Source organism: Rattus rattus, chromosome 11, assembly GCF_011064425.1.
Source record: "Rattus rattus isolate New Zealand chromosome 11, Rrattus_CSIRO_v1, whole genome shotgun sequence".
Classification (NCBI taxonomy): domain Eukaryota; kingdom Metazoa; phylum Chordata; class Mammalia; order Rodentia; family Muridae; genus Rattus; species Rattus rattus.
Window position 1 is genome coordinate 72,351,045 of NC_046164.1, and position 20,903 is coordinate 72,371,947.

Genomic DNA, 20,903 nt, shown 5'->3' on the forward strand with positions numbered 1-20,903 from the left:
AAGAAAAAAGCCACCAATGCCAGGCTTTTGTCCATCACTTTCTTCACCAATTTTTTTTTTTTTTTTTTTTTTTGGTTCTTTTTTTTTTTGGGGATCAAACCCAGGGCCTTTTGGCAAGCGCTCTACCACTGAGCTAAATCCCCAACCCCCACCAATTTTTTTATATACTTGTTTGGCCCTGTTTGTTTCCAGCCCACATTTCCTCCATGATGGATTTTAAAGATTGTTGGCATTACAACGATTTCTAGTCTAGCTCAAGTTTAATGGATGGAGCCCAATCTTCTGTTTTGGTGTGTGTTAGTTTGTTGCACCTGTGCACACTGTTCGAGAGGGAGAGACAGAACATGTGTGTGTGCAGATGTCTGTATGTGTGCCCGTGCACACATGCAGAGGCCAGTGGAGGAGATCAGGTGTTCTCTGCCACTTCCTACCTTATTCCCTTCAGAGATCTCTCCCTGAACTTAGAGTTAGGCTGGCAGCCAGCAAGTACCATTAATCCTCCTGCCTCCACTCCCCACAGTGCTGGGTTACAGGAACGTGTATAGCATGCCTGGCTTTTTACATGGGCACTAGGGGTCCGAGTTACCCTGTTTGCTTAGCAAGTAGTCTGACCACATCTCCAGCCTGATCCTCTCTGTTGTGAAACAGCATTTTACTGTCCAGGCCGGCCTTGAACTCATAGCAATCTTCCTGCCTCAGCCTCCTGAGATAGTCTCACTATGTAACTGTAGCTAGCTCAAACTCGTGATACTCCTCAGCCTTGCTCATGCTGGGATTACAGAAATGTCCTACCACACCAAGATTCTGACCCTGTGGTTTCTAAGGAAACCTGGAGACACCTGTTTTCACATCTACACAGAAACTCTGTGAACGGTGAGTCCCACAGGGAAGCTAGGTCAGCTCCAGTCCCGGATCCTGACCCCGCCTGCTGGTTCCCTAGGCTGCTGGCCTCCAAAAGACAATATAGCCTCTGAGGGATATTCAAGGTACAGGACAAAGATGGGTCGGAGCAGCACCTCAGAGAACGTCTCCTCAGTGTCCCCTCCTGATTTTCCTTGGCATCCAAGGTGCTGAGCATGAGAGTGTGTCCACTACTCTGCATGTGGGGAGAAAGCCGGGTGTCTAGCCGTAACTGGTCCAGGCGCTGGGGGACAGGGTCATGTTCAATCAGCAGCTGAAGTGTCTGGCTCGTCTGGTTAATCGCATCCTCCACCTGTGGCCAACAGCAAGGGAAGGTCAGTTTCCACAAGCTGTCCTACCTGAAGCTACCTACTGCCCACTGTCTTAGCACAGTGGAGTCACCATTTAATTTGCCTAGAGGTAGCCTCTGGCTGCCAGAGGTCATCATTCAATGCCTCTGTCTGGCACTGGCACCTTGTCATCTCCCCACCTGTCAGCCCATTGCTTCTGCCCTGGAAATCTGTTAGGTTGACCCAGAAAGCCACTGGTTGTCACAGGGTCAGTGTTAAGATTGGCGGGTATGGGAAAAGGTAAAGGCCAGAGCCGGATCTTTCAGGGGCCTGTTCTGTGCACCAGGCCCACACACACTGTACCTCTTCTACTCGGAGAGTGCGGACAGGGGTCCCATTGATCTCCAAGATGCGGTCCCCGGGGTGGATGGCATTTCGGTTGTTGGGGCTGATGTGCATCCGGTTGACCCTAAAGATGGACAAGAGTTAAGGCAGGATGAGAGCATTCTAAAAACTCAGCTGGTCACTTGTATAGGTAAAACTCACCAAGTACTCAGACCCCAGTGGCCACACGCCTTGAGGCCACCCTACACCAAAATGTAGTACCCACCCCAGAATGCTTCCTCTCAGGGAAGGGCACTGTCACTGACCTACTGACCTAAGCCAGAAACCTGGACATTGTCCCCATTTGGAGTTCCCTCAAATCCTTTCCCTTTTCCCTTCAACCCCCACCCACTTCTGAGAATCCTGCCTTCTCTCCATCACCATAGTTACCAACATATCTCTCTCTCTCTCTCTCTCTCTCTCTCTCTCTCCCTCTCCCTCTCCCTCTCCCTCTCCTTCTCCCTCTCCTGGATCACTGAAGGAGCCTCCTAACAGCTCTAATCTCTGGGCTTTCCTCTCTCCTACCTAACCTTCACACCAGTGGTCCTTCCAAACGCCAATCTGGTTATATTACTTTGATGCTTAAAGCCCTTAATAGACCTCCTGGACTTTCTCAGTCAGGTCCTCCATATGAACAGCCACTTGGGCTACTCTCTCGACACTGAACAATCAGACACCCACCTCTGGAGATATCCGGTCTCCCTCTGCCTTAAACACATTCCCTTTCCTTCTTATCTAATGAAACTACAGACTAGATCTTGCCTCTGAATTCTTAATCCTAGTAACCTCTCACCTGCACTGTAACATCCAGCCTCCCAGTCAGTATTTACAGGGCTCTCTCCCTCTCTATCAGCCACCACAAACTCCCTGCCATGATGCTCTGCCTCAACCCAGACCCAAGGGAAGAAAACGAAGCCTGGTATTACATGGACGTAGTCTCGCCTCTAGTCTTTGGATGAGAACCAAGGTAGGATCTTAGCCTCTTTGGGGCCTATTTTCTTCATTCTCCATTCATAAATGCAACCAATAAAATAACTAACTTCCTATTAATGGCAGCCCTGACTAAGGGAGGTCCTTCTGGAGTTTATGTTGGAGTGGTGTCTCGGGGTTTCTATTACTGTGAGGAGAACCTATGACCACATCAACTCTTATAAAGGAACACATTTGATTGGGCTGGCTTATAGTTCAGAGGTTCAGTCCACTGTCGTCATGACAGGAAGCATGGCAGCATGCATGGAAGCATGGCAGACATGTGCTAGAGAGGGGGAGCTGAGAGTTCTACATCCAGATCTGCAGGAAGAGAGTGGCATGGGCCTGGCTTGAGCTTCTGAAACCTCAAAACCCACCCTTAGTGACGCACTTCCTCCAACAGGGCCACACCTCCTAACGCCACTCCCTAAACCTTCAAATATATTCAATATGTATTCAAATATACGAGCCTCTGGGGTCAATCTTAATCAAAGCATCACAGGTGGGGATGACAGATGACGATCAAGCTAATTAATGCACACTGATCAGGCCGGATAATTTCCAGTAGACATGAAACCCGATACCTGAAAAGTAGTGGAGCAACTCGGGCAGGAGACACATGGAGAGCCCAGGTCAGGAGATGGTGATGGTGAGAACGGAGGAAGCCCTGTGGGCTCTGACCGAGCCTCTGCTGCAAGGCTCTCAAAGCACTTACTCTTTCACTTGCACGGTGGTGGCATAGTTAGAGGCGGCGCTTTCCACAGACACGGAGAAGCCACGTCTGCACTCGGTGGTGGCAGGCATGGAGATGAGCGTGACAGAGTAGGGCAGCTGGTCCTGGGCAGACTCCGTAGACAGTCTTTCAAACATGGGTGCCAGCACCACCTCATTGTGGCACTTCCCGCTGAGGAGGACAGAAAAGTGAGCCGAGACCCTGCAGCCTACCCGGACGCCCTCCAGCGACCACTGTGTCCTGGGGCTTGAAGCAGCAACCCAGCCTCACCACTGCTGTCTCTGCTACAAGTCTTGATGGGCTGTCCAAAGGGAGGAGTCTAGGACTTGGGTGACAAGCTGGGACAGCAGCAGAGAGAATACTGGGAAGAACCCTGGCCTGGAGGTGTGAGACGGACTGGGTTTTCTTGCTCTGCCTGACTCCCAGTAAGAACCTTGGCCTGGACTCCTCTCCCTTCTCTGGGCCTCGGCTGCCTTCTTTTGTTAACCAAGCAGCTGGATAGGGGATGTAGGTCAACTCTACAGTCTTTCCTTTAATGTGGAGCTGCCCCTATGAAGGCACTTTCCAGCCACCTCTCTCTCTGGGAGGACTACAGGGCAGAGTGATGCCATCTGGCAGCCCTCGGAGGACACTGCCCCAGTTGCCTCCACCCAACCCACGCTGCTCCTGCCCCAACTCCTGGCTGCTATTACTGTGAAGGGCGTGCAGGGCACATCTCACCAGTAGAGCGTAGCATGCTGCACCAGGGCATACGCATCCCCATCCTCGATGATCACCTTGCAACTCATGCAGGCAAAGCACTCTGGGTGGTACTTAAACTCCCCAGCCACCTGTGTGTGAGCAGACGGAAACACCATGAGGGGAAGGAGTGAGCTACTGCTTCCGTGAGAGTGGAGGGGATTAATGTGGGTGAGCACCATCATCAGGGATGAGCTACAGATCCCAGTCAAAAATCCAGCCTCTCGGTCCCTGCCACAGAGCTTCTGCGGAAGTGACGGGGATGTCTCCTGCCATTTCTAACACTACAGAAAACTGTTGGCCTCAGTCATAAGACCATGTCCCCAAAGTAGTGGCTCCTACCATGAAGGTGCACCGTTCCTCCAACACAGGGCTGGCTAGTCTGCTCATACCTGTCTCTGCCAGCCCAGTCTGGTTCCTGCCCCCTGATTCTCTGATCTGTACCTCGGAACATCCTCCTCTCAACCTGTCACACGGTCCTTTAGGTTTCATCTTGCTGCACTGTTCTCAGCCGTTCACCCACTCACACCAGCAGTGCACTAAAGGCCTTCAGGTATAACAGACGCCGCACTGCCCGTCTGTCAGATGTTGCGTGAACTCACTGGAGAAGTTGGCTGTGGGACTAGGGCTGCCACTCCCATTTTAGACCTGAGCATGTTTGTCTCAAAGTGTTTTCCAAGAGCCCTTGCCTGGGGGTAGGCTTGCTCTCCCAGGTCTGACAGGGAGGGAACATCGGCAACATGGCCCATGAAGAAAACATTGTGTCCTTGAGAACGGGGAGGGGAAATCACTCCACAGATTGTTTATGTCAGGACATAAAAACCCACAGTAGGGTTTTTATAGAGGTTGGAAGTTCAGCCACTGACGTTCGTCCATGGAAAGAAAGCTCAGTCAGGGGCTCTGTCTCAACTTTCTGGCAGTTTCTGCTGCATGTTGTAAGCACCTTTCTTTTACTTGGATGCTTCAACTAAGGGGATACTCGACTGTACCTAGGACTCTCTCAATCAGGAACCGGAGTGGCTTCCTCACTGGGGTTCTGCAGTTGCTCTGCTGGATTGTCTGTGAGCCTCTGATACGATGAGGCTGCCCCAGTGGTGTCTGCTGCAGCCTACCAGCTGCTACACTACTCCTGCGCTTACTTTTGGTGGCCGTAGACGTAATAAACTCACTCACTGGGGACCAAACTTACAGCCATCACAGATAGTCAGTCCTCTGGACCACACAGAACAGAGGGAAGGCTAGACCTGTCTTTAGTAAGGGCTCAGTAGACTCCTATGGTTGAATGAAGGACATCGTCTCTCTGACGAAAAGACCGGATGATGACTGGTCATGGGGAACTGGAAGGGCTATCAGGGGACTGTGGACAGAGGGGCAGAGGTGCAGGCTCACCATGGCTGGCCCTGTCATCAGCAGGGAGCACCCGTGGCAGAATTCTCCAAACTTGGCCCAGTAGTCCTTGTGGCAGTAGAGTTTCCCGTCCTTCTCATAGTACCAGTTGGTGAGGGACTCCTGGCACTCGGAACACCTGCAAGGCCAGAAAGGAAATGCTACTGGATCTCTAGAACAGGCCGCACGGGCGGTCCTTCGCTCCCGGTCCAATGACAAATGGGCAGGCCCTTCTTCTCCCAAAGACAGGCTGGAAGCACAATATGAGCTCTAACAAAGAAAACGGCTCCTGAGCAAACAAGGCTCAGGAACCAGCTGTGCTGTGCTGCCTGCCTCTGGGAGTAGGTGCTTTGAGTCCGGGCCCACCGGGACACTTCAAAGACCCAAGAAATCTCTCCTAGAAAAATGCACATATAACTTATGTGTGGGAGGTGCAGGTATCCCTCAAGTCCATATGTTTCAATCGCCCTACTTCAAAACCAAGTCACCACAGCACTGGGAAGGTGCTCTTGAGGAGGGAAAATGAAAAGCAAAACAAAGCCACCAATTAGAGAAGTTCGCCACCAGGCTCAGCATGGGGAACACACACTGCTCTCCAAGAGGGGAAGTTCTATTCCCAGCACCCAGTGCTCTACTAGGACCTGCACGCACAGGCACAGACCTACACACAGATAAACGCCGTCTAAACGGAAGACACGCCCTCTCCAAGGTACGGTTGAGGGGAAGGTTTTTATTATGGATAAGAGGGAGAGTACAGTCGGAGGCATCTGAGGGAGGCAAAGCAGACATTATGGAGGCCGTGAAAGGAGAGAGAGGAGAAAGATATGGGAGAGAGAGGGAGAGAGGGAGAGAGCGAGAGCACGCACACACAGCTGAAATGGCAGGGTTATAAGGGAATGAGAAGTCAGGGGTGGGAAGCCCAGGAGCTGGAGTTGGTTAGGGTAGGGGCGGGGTGAGAAGAGCTGAGAACCAAAGGTGGTTGCTATGGTAAGGGAGCCTGGAGGCCAGTGTGCGCTCTGGTATGCTAATAGGCACCACATTAGCCATTTGTTCCCGGTTTCTTTTGGACCCGACACATAGACATTACATTTGTTAAAAACAATAAAGTAAAATTGTATTATTTTATATTTATTGGTGTTTTGCCTGCATGTAAGTCTGTGTGAGGGTATTAGAGCCCCTGGAACTGGAGTTACAGACAGGTATGAGCTGCCACCACGTGGGTGCTGGGAACTGAACTCAGGTCCCCTACAAGAGCAACAAATGTTTTTAACCACTGAGACATCTCTCCAGCCCCAATAAAACAAAATCTTAAAAAGATTAAAAAAAAAAAAAAAATTCAGGCGAGGGCTGGAGAGATGGCTCAGTGGTTAAGAGCATTATCTGCTCTTCCAGAGGTTTTGAGTTCAAGTCCCAGCAACCACATGGTGGCTCACAGCCATCTGTAATGGGATCTGATGCCCTCTTCTGGTGTGTCTGATGACAGTGACGGTGTACTCACATACCTAAAATAAAAAAATAAATCTTGTTCATATATATGGTGTGTGTGTGTGTGTGTGTGTGTGTGTGTGTGTTGTGTGTGTGTTCCAACGTGCTCCCACCATGATGATAATAATGGACAAAGCCTCTGAAATTATAAGCACCCCGTTAAGTTTCTTTTATGAGAAGGTGGTATCTCTTCTCAGCAGCAGAGCACTGACTAAAGAGAGTGGGTTGAATGAGAATGGACACCACAAAGCTGGGCATGGTGTTGAAAGCTTTTAATGCCAGTACTCAGGAGGCAGAGGGCAGGCAGATCTCCGTGAGTTAGAGGCCTGCCTGATCTATAAAGCAAGGCTGGGATAGCCAGTGCTACATAGAGAAACAAACAGGCAAACAAACAAAAGCCACCAGAAGTGATTGGTTTTTGAAAAAGTTTCAAATATGTATAACATATCAAGCATATTCCACATGGATTTAGGAGTGGCTCAGACTGAGCACAGAGCTTCACGGCTGGGCAAGCGCTCTATCAACTCAGTTACAGCACCAGCCCAGCAGATACACAGAGAGCTTCAAAGCTTCTATTATTGGGTTCATGCATATGGTGTGTGTGTGTGCGTGCGTATGTGCGTGTGCATGTGAGTACGTGCCTGCATGTGTGCGCGTGTTAGCGTGCGTACATGCGTGCATGTGCGTATGCGTGTGTGCGTATGCATGCTCACGCCCTTGAGCTGGTCAGAGGACAGTTCAGTGGAGTTGGCTAACTCCTTCCAAACCTTTACCTGTGTTGGGGATTGAAATCTGGTCAGGAGGTCTTTGCCCACTGAGTCACCATTCAGGCCCCAGCGTAGGGTGTTATGTTTGTTTTTTAAGTTAATTTTCTTTTTTTTTTTCCGGAGCTGGGGACCGAACCCAGGGCCTTGCGCTTCCTAGGCAAGCGCTCTACCACTGAGCTAAATCCCCAACCCCTTAAGTTAATTTTCATAGAGGATGGTAGCATATTCCTTTAATCCCAGCACTTGGGAGACTGAGGCAGGAGGATCTCTGTGAGTTCAAGCTTTGTCTATTCTATATTATGAATTCAGGACAGCCACATAGTGGGCCTTGGTAAATAACTAAATATTCCTCTTCCTTCTTTGTTTCTCCCCTTTTCTGGGACAAGCTCACACTTAGCAAAGGTAGGCCTCAAAAGTACTTGAAGCCCTGGGTTCGGTCCCCAGCTCCGGAAAAAAAAAAAAAAAAACAAAAAAAAAAAAAAAAAAGTACTTGTAGCCCCAGGGCAGACTCCAACTCCTGGTCCTCCTGCCTCTACCTCATGATAAGCTTGGCCTCCATGGCTTGACTGTTTTCAGTCTCTCTCTCCCCTTTGTTGAGATCCCTCTATTACTGCTCACTATGTTGATCAAACTGGACTCAAACTACTAGGCAGGACTTGAAAACGCCTATTTAATTGTGCAGAACGCACACACAATTTTTAATTTTGTATAATTAGCCAGATTTGTTCTCTCCCCTCCCTTCATTGACAATTCAAAGTTTTTCTATAGTTTTATATTATAATAGTTTCATTTAAGTTGGCACCATAGTATAAATAGCTTTTTTACGTGTTTGACTGTGTGCCTTCATGTACGCCTGGTGCCCGTGGAGCTGAGTAGTCGGGAGTCACTGGGAACTGAAACCAGTTCCTCAACAAGAGCTGGGAGTGCTCGGAACTGCTGAGCCATCATTCCAGCGCTTACAAAGACAAAGCTTAAAAAACCCTTTGGCGTGATTTCTACTGATCTGTGAGCACATAATAATGGTCATAATAACAGATACGTTTTCTGTTGAGTTTGCGAAAGTCAGGGGAAAGGGGGTGGGGCTTGAGAAAGCCTAGAAAGACACAATAAACCAATAAATACCTCAACCCTGGATTCAACCTTAGATTAAAAATGGAAGTTACTGAACAACAGTTGTGGTAAAAATGGATCAAATTTCAATTTAGATTACAATTTGATTATAAAATCTGTCACCCTCCCCATCCCCCTTGTTTTTTTTTCAAGACAAGGTTTCTCTATGTAGTCCTGGCTATCCTGGCTTGGTAGACCAGGCTGGTCTCAGGGATTGGCCTGCTTCTGCCTCCCAAGAACTGGATTAAAGGTGTCCATGCCTGGTGAAATTTGTAACTTTTCTTAGCCTTAAGAGTAACAGTTGTCACCTTGTTGGAGATTTCCACTTTTCAGTCAGTTGAGATGTGTTGTCAACCTGTGCCTGCCCACACAGGTGGCCACTATCTCCTTTCCAAGCCTACACAGCTAAGCCCCGCCCCCTGCCCACCTAGCCAATAAACCTCATTCCTTTTAGTCAGACTCTTTTTTATTGAGGTAGGTCTTACTATGTTGCCCAGCCTGGGTCTGGACTCAGAGATCTTTCTGCATAATCTCTCAAGTAGCAGGAACTGTAGGTCTACACCTGTGTGGGCAGACTGCCTACAGTAATCGCAAAGGCTTTCTGACCTACACTGACTACATTGTTGCTTCTCAGAGGTCACACGGGGCAGCCCCTCTGCAGGGCCCTGCCACTTAATAGTTATGCCTGGGTAAGGTATTACACTTCACTTCTCTGGGCAGTTCATCATCTGTAAATAGAGTGCTGTGAAAATTAATGAGACAATATGTATAAATGTACAGAAAGTTTATCTAAAAGGCTCGGTACAGCTGGAACACGCTATTAACTGCAATGAAAGGTCACGTCATTGGATAGTCCTGCACTAGTTAGGTAGCCTTCTACAACTTTTGTTTATCTTTATTGAGTCAGTCTTTCTGTGTACTCCTGGCAGTCCTGGAACTTACTCTGTATACCAGCCAGTCTGCCTTCCAACTCAAGAGAGTCTCCTGTCTCTGCCTCCAGAGTGTTGGGATTAAATGTGTGTGCCACCATGCCAGGTCTTCTTGTTATTGGTTGTAAGTTTTGAGATCAAGGTTCACTCTGTAGTGCAGGCTAGTCCCGAGCTCACAGCAATCCTCTTGCCTCAACTTCGCACTAGACACAGCTTGGATAAGTCCTTGTAGGGGTTTTTTTGAGGCAGAGTTTTACCACAGCCCTGGCTGGCCAGTAGCTCAGAAATCTGGTATTAAGGGCATTTTGCCACCATGCCTGGCTTTCTCAGAAGCCTGGTTAACCAGATGTAAAAACAGCATCCCACTGTAAACAATGTCACAGCCCTCTCCAGGGTCCAGCAGGACAGAGACTAATGCATGAAACCACAACTGGTTAAAATTCAGGGTTCTCCAAGCCCAGTCCCTGCTGATGCATCTATAACCTGACTCCTGCACCTAAGGCTCGGGGATCACTGCCCAACCTCGGACAGAAAGACTGAAGATCCACAGGAACACAGGAAGTTTGGATGTGAAGTTGTGTCTCCTAGAAACGTCAGAGAAGCTATTCCCATGAAGTCTCACCAACATGGCTGCCTAAATAAGACCCACACCAGTATGGAAGGAGGAAAGCTCACTGGGCTCCAGACCTAGACAAGAACCATAGGTAACTATGGGATGCTGAATGTGGAGAAATAGCCTCCCCTAGCTGGGTACCCAATACGGAAAGGCCAGCTCTGAAAACCGACACCTAACAAGTAACATTATAACATTAGACAGACTGAACAGGTTCTACTTTTATATTTATGGAAAAAATGTAACAATAATTAAAAGAAAGGAGGCCATGAATTTGAGAGAGGGAGGTGGAATATGGGAAGGGTTAGAAGAAAGGGGAAAATGATGTAATTATAATTTCAAAAAGAATTTTAAAAGGTAGTCCAGGACAGTCAAGGTGTGTGTGTGTGTGTGTGTGTGTGTGTGTGTGTGTGTGTGTGTGTGTGTGAGAGAGAGAGAGAGAGAGAGAGAGAGAGAGAGAGAGAAAACGCACGTATGCGCCTGTCTTAAAAAATAGCAGGATGGCACACCCCTTTAATCCTAGCACTCAGGAGGCAAAAACAGGCAGATCTCTGTGAGTTTTAGGCTAGCCTGGTCTAAGGAACAGGTTCCAGGACAGCCAGGGCCACACAAAGAAAACCTGTCTTAAAAAACCACAAATAAATAAATACATAAATTAATATGACAAACCCCAAAAGACCCAGCTAGAATGAGGACCAAGTAAGTTAATGTACTATACAAAGGCTTTTCACAATGAAAGACAGCATTGTATCAATTTGCTAGGGGATGCAGAGATGTGAGACAGATACAAGGTGTCTGTAGATCTAAACCAAACCGAATCCCTGTGCTGCTATTCCTGAGTGCAGTGTGGACATGGAGTTAGGGGTGAGCTGAAGCAGCTGTGAAGTGAACACTGCTGAGCTAGGAGAGCTAGAGAAGCCCTGCAACATGGAGCACCCACCTCCCGTGGGTGCTGTTCCAAGTCTGTGGCTTTTCTGCTTATTTATGGGCGTTATTGACGTCTTATGCCACATCAGGCTCGCTCTTGGGAGCTGGGTGTGGTACCGAGAGCACATGGATACGATGGGCCTAGCGGTGTAATGAGCTCTGATTTAGGAGAGAACTAAATTCAAGCGTCTAGTGCTGCATGCCCCTGGCAAACCCTTTCCTTCTGTGGGTTCACCGTTCTTTACTCATGATCCCCGGAAGTCAGGAGGTTCCAACCTCAGTACCACCACCCGCCCGATCTTTGTTTCTCATTTGTGAACTGGTAACATGGTCACAAGCACTCAGGGTGGTCATGCCAGTTCTGAGTGACTGTGGGGCTGCTTTTGGGTAGCTGGCACGCCGAGTGAGGCTTCCTTCTTGCCTCCCACCTCCTAGGTAAGTTTCCTTCTCTTCCTTCAGACAGTGAAGTCCTTGAAAGCAGAGGCGGGGTCCTGTTTCCTCTCCATACACTTAGTGTCCAAGCCTCGGGCTGGGCAGGTCTTGAGTGAATGCTTTCCAATTGAAAATGAAGCACAAGGACTCTGGGTCAGGAGGGCCTATCTTTTCCCCCCCGTCCGCTGTAGCGAGAAGCTGGCGCAGGCGTATCTGTGCCCAACTGCCGGCCTGGGCTCTCTTACACCCTCACATGGTATGTGCGCCACCTCGGGCCGTGGAAGCCAGAACACACCCTCCTCTCTACTGCCAATATCCTGCTTTTGTTCACTGCAAGCAGCTCTTGCCAGGCGGGCGAGGGTACGGGCAGGGAAACTAGTGTAGGCTTGCAGGAGGCAGCCACGGCGGCCTGCTGGGATGCACACCTAGCAGGAGAGCGGCACCGCTGCAGCGCGTCACGTGTTACGGAATGCCTTTGTAGAGCGCGGCCAGATGCATGCCCTGCCACAGGTGCCTCTGAGTGCAGCTGAGCAGCTGACAGAACTGGCTGAAGGTCCCTTAAGCTGTTTTTGCCAATAAACACAGCAGGCCTCTCGGGCCGCGGGAGAATTTAAAGTGCTAACTTGGGCATTAGCAACATCTGTTGATAGTTGTCCATTCGAGTGATGGAGTTGGGACCTGAATCTTTGTGTACCTGGCGAGGAAGCCATCTCTGTAGCAGTGGACCTGAGTGGCACAGCGTGGCTTAACTGCCAGGCCACAGGATTCTTGTCTCCGATAATGAGGACACTGGAACCGTGACAGTTCATGTTTGAGTGTTGACCCTTCATGATGCTTCTCCTTTAGCTCAAATAGTTAATGTGACTAGGGCCAGTAGCTTTTCATCCATTTACCTTGTGTTCTCCAGTAGTAGTGTCTGTTAAAGAATCTGTGGAAGTGAGGTACCATTTAAAAATGTTCCACCTCAGGTTCTCAGAAGCCATGGCATTTCCCTCCAGCTTTCTGTTTTTGGAAGCTTCAGGTGAAAGGCAGATCTGCCTGGCTGCAGACCCTGAAGCACCCAGCTAGGAGGTAGTCATGCTGGATCAGAAACCAGGGTTCAGGTGAGGTCCTCAGAGAGACACACAGGCCACATACAGACGGTGTTTGCCCAGTTCTCTTGACACACTGTGGGTGCCTGGACTAAGAAGGTGCTCGAGCGTTCACTTCACTCTCAGACCTGAATCTGCAGGCAACGTACGACACAATAAACATCTGAAGCCCAAAGGGAACTGTGAAAATGACGGCAAGTGAAAACCCCCTGCACGGCCCACCGCAGGCCACCAGAGTGTTCCATTCCTTTTCCTCCAATTTAGGAACTGTAAGGGCAAATGGAGACCGACCCTCGTCCTTCCCATGCCCAGGGAATGAATGGGGGTCTGCTTCATACCTACAGCCGGTAAGCAGGCCTCTTAGGAGAAAAGGAAGGCCCTCAAATGAATTTTCTACCGAGCCTTAGCACTCAGGACCTTTACTGTGCATGAAAACATGTAAGAACCAAAGGCAACATGAACTGCGGAGAGAAGCCAAGTCATACAGGGTCCACCTCCACACGCTTCGTGATTCCTCAGACCGATGTTTACCTCAGACAGGTAAGTTCTCAACCCCACAGAGCGAGAGTCATGAGCATTAAAGCCCTCCTATGTTCTGGAAAAGGCTGGGCTGGATGCTCCCCTTAAATCTAAGCAGCATTGGCTACCATTGTTAGCCTCTTTCCAAGTCTGCAGTAGGCATGACAGGGGATAGAGACTCAGATCGCCACCACACACCCCTCTACTGCTTCTTCCCACAGACTCTATGGATTGAAACAGTCTGCCCACACTAACTCTTGTGGAGTTTGACCTGTAACAAGCTTAGCAATAGAGGACACTGAAGCAGCTCCAGTGGGGGAAGGGAGGCTGGTTGGCAGTTCATGTAATCTGCACAGCTCACAGGGGGTTCCTTGAAGATCTGGGAGGAGAGAAAGTACCAAAGTGTGTATGCCTCAGGGGGCAGCTAAAAAGTAACAGTTGGGAACCATTCTCCTGATCCAAGCCCTTCAGAAGGCCGGAAGGAAGCTGCAAAAGTCATAAAGGTTATTGCTAAGTTGAATAGTTTTCAAACATGTGTTGCTTTATGATGCAAAGATGTGCTTGTTTTCTTCAATGGGCAAACTCCAAACCAAGCCCACCTAACTCGTCTTGGACAGTAAGGGAAATCCTGTAAAAGGAATTCCTTTAAACATGAGGAGCACACGTCACTCATCACTCTCTCGACTGGGAACATAACTCGGTGACAAGAGTTCCTGTTGGTAAATGTGGCTATGGCTTCACCAGCACTAGACAAGAAGACCACTCCCTGATTTACCTCTTCCCTGATTTACCTCTTCCTCAATTTGGGATGTTTCCTTATTTGGGAGCACCTGAGACTACACCATGCCGCTCACACCAGTGGCAGGCAGACAAGACAACGCACACTCTGCTAGAGTGGGGCTTGCTAGGCAGAGGGGCATACGGGGCACAGAAATGACATCCTTCATTCCCCGTCTCCTCCCTTCCCCATCACATGGTCACGCCTGATCATGTCCCATGGAATCTGGTTACGTCACCTTTTGCAACCACAGCCCTAGGACTTTTACGTCTTACAGACTTTACTCCTCCAGAGGCCCAAGGGTCAAGGACTTAACTTGTTTGACAGAGTCCAGAAAGGGCTCTGGTTCAGGAGCCCATGAACTCTAATCCCTGCTACAGAGGAGCACATGACAAAGGAGGGGACTGATGGGAGGCAGCTTTATGACCAGGTAATGGTTTAGCCTGGGAACTTGGAAGGCAGGGTCCAGGCAGTCCCTCCCCTGGGGCACAGAGCCCTGTGTGCTTCAGCAGTGGCTTCAGGAATGTGGCCTCTCGTGTAGGAGAGGGCAGAGGGTCTACTGCAAGTCAGTGCCCTTTGATTCCAGCTGGGCAAACAGAGCCTGGAGAATGGAGGTGAGGTCATCAGGTTTCCCAGGGAGGTTGGTAGAGAACAAGACAAAGGACTGTTGGACCTGGGAGGCCCTGGGGACCTGGCTCTCAAAAGTTCATTACCTGCCCTAGCTGCAGCTCCAGAGAAGTGTCATCATGGCCACATGAATCAAAAGGGGCATACTGTTCCTGCTCACTACGGGAACGGCCCTTCCCCCAGATGCCTTCACAGAATTTAGAGGAACGAGGAGGACCTGAACGAGGAGGACCTGAACGAGTTGCTGCCACACTTGACATTCCACTTGGCATCTGGATCCCGAATGGTAAAATCTACCTTCTAGACTCAAGATCAACTTCTTGCCTCAATTCAAAAAACAAAAAAACAACAAAAATCTTCACTACATCTGGCAAACCATCCTCTCCTGCTTTGACAGGGAGGAGAGCAAACCTGAGATGAGTATGGGAAGGAGCTGCAGCCCCATTAAGGATAAGAAACTCCAGGACCAAAACAAGCCAGCTAAGGGGACCCTGCGTGTTGCTGCTGCTGACACTGGCAGCTTCGTCAGTAAAATGGAGCTCTGAAGTATCTTTAGGTTTGATTGATGAAATGTGCCCCAAAGGAGCGCTGCTGCAGTCAATATCCAGAACCAGTCCCCCTCTTGGTCTCTACAAGGGCCCAGCAACTAGCTGGGACCTCATGGTAGCCGCTCTTCTGCCTAGGGACAGCCACAGATTACTATCCTCATAGCGAGGTCTGGCCACAAAGCTGGGGTGGGAAGAAAAAGTCAAGCAGAACTACTGGTGAAAAAACAGGTTTCTCCCAAAGAATAAAAACAAGCCCCACCCCAGGCAGGAATGGCTCCATTCAGAAGGGACCCAGAGGGCCAGAAACCCCCTGGGGAGTTTCTCTTGAAGGTGGGGTGGGGCAGAGAGCAAAGACAGACAGGTCGGAGGAAGAAAGATTCCACGCCTCCCCATGAAAGGCCTCATAGAGAGCCCCTACAGATGCACTATCTGGGGGCTGACCCAGAAACTTCACTCATCTGGGAGCTGAGGAACCCTTCAAAGCCGTGGCAAATAAGCCATTAAGAGAACATGTATACAGTGCCTACTGTGTACCAGACTACCCACACCCAGGCCTTGCCAGCTTTTAGTTTGGCAAAACCTGCCCATCCTGCTTGTTGGGACAAATTCCTGGGCAGGCAGCAAGGCCTGTAGGTAAGACACGTGAGCGTCACAGAATGGCACCCCATTTGTGCCTTCTCCAGACACAGTAACACCATGCTGTGTTTTGTTAGGAAATGGAGCTGGGGCTCTCCCAGGAGCTTCCTTCACCTCCCTGTTTTCATGACACTGGAGTGCCCTTTTCCAGGCTGCTTCTAAATAGGCTCTTCTGGTAAAACCAGGACTAAGTGAAGTCAGAGGAGAACAAGGAAGACTTTGGCCTTTCCCTCAGGGCTAGGAGCGGGGATGAGAGGTAGGTCTGGGAGACCAACTCACCTAAAGGGGTCTCTGGAGGTGAAGTAAGCCGGGACAGACAAGTAACTCCCCATCTTCTTCCCACACCAGATCAACAGGCTCAGCTGCAAACCCGTCTGGGAGTGCCTCAGGCTGGCTGCAGACGGCCACCATGACAGGCGGGTTCCCGGCACCTTTGGTTGGAGCCGGCCGCCCGGTGCTCACCTCTGCCTCCGAAGCAGCAGGAGAGAGACGATTCCAGGCCCCTGGTTCCTTGGCAGATACCCGCAGGGGCACATGGCTGGTGCGTCTCCTCCCCGGTTCTCCGGAGCTCCGTGGCCCCCCGGGGGCTCCGGGAGAAGTACCTCTCTTCAGAGGCTAGAGACACACAGGCATTCTGGGGAAGGGGCCGGTGACTAGCTAAAAATGAGATGCTGCTGTCAAGTTAGTCCGTCCTTCAGTCCCACCCACCCCGAATGAGGGAGGGAGGAAGAGGAGGAGCTCGGGCAGAACCGAGGTGTGTGGTTGGAGCAGCTGTTAGGAAACAGACCTCGCAGCAAGGGGTGGAGCCGGGGCCGGAGCGAGGCTGCAGGCAAGCGCCACAGACAATAACTGGGGCTGGCTGTGCGTCCACCGCACAGCTCAGGGCAGGCAGCGCAGGAGGGCCAACACATTAAAGTCCAAATGTCACCGGCCTGAAGAGCTGCCTACAAGGCGTTAACTCTTCCGAGAGGTGAAAAGCACAGGGTGACAGCTTCGGCAGAGCTACAACAGGAGGCTGCTCCCCAGAAACATCCATAGCTCTGGACTGGTCTCTGTTCTCGTCTGGTGTTGGGGTTCCCATTCATCTACTCCCCCTGCCTGGTCTGGGGACAGCCTCAAGAGACTGGCCACTTCCGCTCTGGGGCAGTGCTGTGCTGCTCTACACGAGGAAACAGGGCCCGGAGTATGCATCTGTGTGACTTGCATTATAAGCATATTGATTCCTCTAAGGTGGAATTATGCCCACTTCATATTCTAGGAAAGTGAAGTGCCAAGAGATTAGGTGACTCACTGATGACCAAAAGCCAAGCAGTGGCAAGGCTGGGACAGCCAGCACCTTTGTGTCCTTTCACTGGTTCCCATAAGCCATCCACTCATCCCAGAAGGCAGTGCTCTTTCTTCCTCTGTGTACGTCTTAGCTGGAGTTTATTGCCAGCTTGACACAATTTAGAGCCTCCTGAGTAAGGGAGACCTCAACTGAAGAATTATCTCCATCAGACTGTTCTGTGGCACTGTCTGTGAGGAACTGTCTTGATGGATGTGGGAGGGTCTAGCAGGTGGGGCTGGGCTATATAAGCAGCAGACAGCCAGGTATGATGGCTAACACTTTTAATCCCAGTAGATGGGAGAGCGTGGCAGGCAAGTCTCTGGGAATTGGAGGTCAGTGAGGGCTGTATAACAAGATCCTGTCTGTCTCTTTTTTTTTTTTGGAGACAAAATTTCTCTGGCTCTCTTAGAACTCAGCAGATCCAACTATCTCTGCTCCTGCAAGTGCTGGGATTAAAGGTGTGCCCCACTCTCCAGCAAGACCTGTCTTTTTTTTTTTTTAAATAGAAAAAGAGAAGAAAAAAAATCTAGCAGAAAATGAGCAAGAGCAAGCAGTAGCCGGCCTTCTGCATGGTTTCCGCTCTAGGTACTTTGGGCTCCTTCCCTGACTCTCTCACTGATGGGACTCCTACCTACAAGTGTAAGCTGAAATAAATCCTTCCCAAGTTGCTTTTGGTTATGGTGTTTATATAGCAACAGAGCAGAAACTATGATAGTGTCCAGTGTTAGCCATGCTTCTTAACTGAGAACCCGGCAGGCGGAGGAGAGAGTAATCTGAGGTGCCTAGGAGGGGACAGGCCCAGATCTCGAGTGGGAGCAGAGCATAGCTGAAGAGCCCCAGCTGTGGGTGTGCCAAACCCCCAGTCCACAGGGAGATACTGGGAGGGACTGGGGACCCCCTCAGACCTTGATAGACAAGGGGTTGTGACACAGGGTATTTCCCACCAGGTATACACATCTCCCCTCCCCACTAGAAAAAGCCGGAAGTCACCGGGCAGCTGCTATCTGTCACTGTAAAGTGTGACAGGAAAGTCCTCAACAAGGATGGTCCATGGGTTAGAAGGGAATGTTCTCTCTTTTCTTCAGCTGGGCACAGAGACCCTGAGTGTGATGAGAAACAACGAGCACTGAACGTGTGGTGAGCTCCAGCCCGTTAACTGCTCACCACAGATCCACTATCGTTTTTTGCCTTTGTTCAGCATACGTATTGTACCCACTGAACAGATGTCAAAACCAAGGTCTAAGGGGGTTGTTGTCAGCTTAAAGGCAAACATCTTGTCAATAGTGAAGGTGGATTTCTACCTCGGTAAGGATACCTCCATAGCAGGGGTCAGAACACTCTCTGTAAAGGGTTAGAGGACAAATATTTTAGGTTCTATAGGTCTCATAGACCCTTGCCACAGCTACTCAATATTTCAACCACCACAGCATGCTCGGTAGAATAGAAACAAATAGATCTGGCTATGTCCCAGTGAAACTTTATTCGTGGACACCGATATAATTCTCATGAGTCATGAAATCCTTTTTGGCTCTTTTTTTTTTAAAAGATTTATTTATTTATTATATATAAGTACACTGTAGCTGTCTTCAGATACACCAGAAGAGGGTATCGGATCCCATTACAGATGGTTGTGAGCCACCATGTGGTTGCTGGGAATTGAACTCATGACCTCTGGAAAAGAGTCGGGTGCTCTTAACCACTGAGCCATCTCTCCAGCCCCCCTTTTTGGCTTTTTAAATTTGTTTTCCCCATCAACCATTTAAAAATGTAAAAATCGGGACTGGAGAGATGGCTCAGGGGTTAAGAGCACTGGCTGCTCTCCCAGAGGTCCTGAGTTCAATTCCTAGCAACCACATGGTGTCTCACAACCATCTGTAATGGGATTCGATGCCCTCTTCTGGTGTGCAAATGTCCACACAGGCGAAATAACCATATACATAAATAAATCAATCTTTAAAAAATGTAAAAATCAAAGCCAGGACAGAAACGTGGTTTAAAGGTGGCTTGGGTGCTGGTGTGCTATCCTAGCAGAGACAGGCGGAGCTGTTAGTTCGAAGGCAGCCTGATGGATCTAGTTCCAGGCCAGCCAGACTGCATAGCATAGTAAGACTCCGTCTCCAAAATAAAATAAACATTTTGGTGTCCGTATTGAATGCTGAATTCAAGTCTGTCTATCCACTACTGTAGACAACACTCCAGCTCCGGAGGCAGGGGAGTGAGTGCTGGGTGGGCACTAAGCCTGCACATCAACTGCTTGCAACCCTGTGTGTAAACGACATTTAACCCCCACGGTGCTGTAGCCCCCACAGACCCTTTTCTTTGCAGAGGAAGGAACTGAGGTTCAGATGGGTTAAATTGCTTACCTGAAGTCATCTCACTGAACAAACAAGGTGGGAAGCCAGGATTTGAACCTAAGCTAGACAGTATAAGCTGTGCTCTACCGTGCTGCTCTCGGGAGTGCAGCCTGGGCCCAGAGCCAGACTGTCTGGGTTTGAATGCAACAACGCACTGCCCTTAAGCCCTTGGCACTGAATCTGGAACACATTAAGAGTTGATAAATGTTAGCTGTTAATATCATTAAGACTACTGTTCAACCTCTGTGCTAGCCACTCGGCCCTCAGAAAGCTCCTGCCTGTCTGGGCTTTGGGTTAGGTCTCTAAACAGCTTTGAGCTTCAACATTTTTCATTTCTATGAGGTGCCGGTGGGTTCCCTGTTTTCCTTGGGTCTCAAGTTGAGATTGAATCTCTTGAGCCAGCCTTGAAGGAATCGGGATCTTGGCTGGGGGCCGCTCAAGAGCCACAGGGGACTGAGGAGGGAAGACACTGAGAGGACTGCCACAGGCTGGCTGGCTGGCCGCTCTCTCCCAGCGGCAGAGCCCAGATGTACTTATGCTCCCCTGTAACTCGATCAGGCAAGGAGGGGGCCCCTGTTTAAATCTGCAGCTAGCATCTAATTGCATCCTTTGATTTCCGTCTGATGAACGGAGTGTAGAGAGAGAAGATGCAAGGCACAGATCGGAGCCAGGGAGCCCCTGAGCATAACTCCTTCTGACATTTCACACAGCTCTGCCGCTCCAGTGGCTTCGGGCAGCAGTGAGTCGGTGTCTAGGAATGCAGGCAGGAGGCTGCAGGCTTTCTCTTCCCACTCTTCTTACAAAGGATTTGGTGGGTGGACTAGTGGGGGACTAATAAGAGGATTTCTCAGTGCCATGTGAGTGCCTCCCCCCTGGAAGCAGAGCAGTCACCTCCCCGTGTCCTGAGCTGAAGCGGAAGCTCCTCCCAGGTGGAATCTATCTGACCCCCGTAAGTCTGGCTTTCCAGAGGTGCCTTTAAGGATTGATCACCAGATGTAGGGAACGGCTACTCAGATAGTGCTACTCCTTCAGGCCAACTTCAAAGGATCCAAACTGTGAGAACCTGGAGGTGAAAAGTCACACTGTGGGCATCCTTTCCCCTTCTGCCCCAGGAAAGAGAGCTGCTCTGACAGGTCCAACAGTCTCACACGCCCAAGGCAACTGCAGGGATCCTGGGACTGGCAATTACGGCTGGGGTCCAGTGGCAAGATGGTGCTAACCTCCGGTACATTTCGAGAGTTGGAAACAATCCACCAGAGCCAGATGACACTCCGAGGTGCCTGCATTTGGGACAGGTTGGAGAACAGCATTCCGAGATGACAGCCCCAAGGGATCATCCTGAGAGCAGTGACGAGTGAAT

General features: G+C 49.9%; 1 protein-coding gene across 3 annotated transcripts in view; it reads right to left on the minus strand.

Moving 5' to 3' along the window:
* The window catches only part of Limk2 (LIM domain kinase 2), a 67,330-nt gene that overhangs the window by 12,433 nt on the left and 33,994 nt on the right, over positions 1-20,903 (minus strand). The window contains exons 1-6 of one of the 3 annotated variants that reach the window (XM_032916052.1): positions 16,325-16,572; positions 5,404-5,539; positions 3,997-4,106; positions 3,259-3,447; positions 1,554-1,659; positions 1,017-1,213 (exon numbers count right to left, since the gene is read on the minus strand). In XM_032916052.1, coding sequence (XP_032771943.1) covers positions 1,017-1,213; positions 1,554-1,659; positions 3,259-3,447; positions 3,997-4,106; positions 5,404-5,539; positions 16,325-16,398 — 812 coding nt within the window. In that variant the 5' untranslated portion in view covers positions 16,399-16,572. Of the gene's footprint in view, positions 1-1,016; positions 1,214-1,553; positions 1,660-3,258; positions 3,448-3,996; positions 4,107-5,403; positions 5,540-16,141; positions 16,573-20,903 lie in introns of those variants that run through there. The other 2 variants (XM_032916053.1, XM_032916051.1) reach the window with 2 other exon arrangements.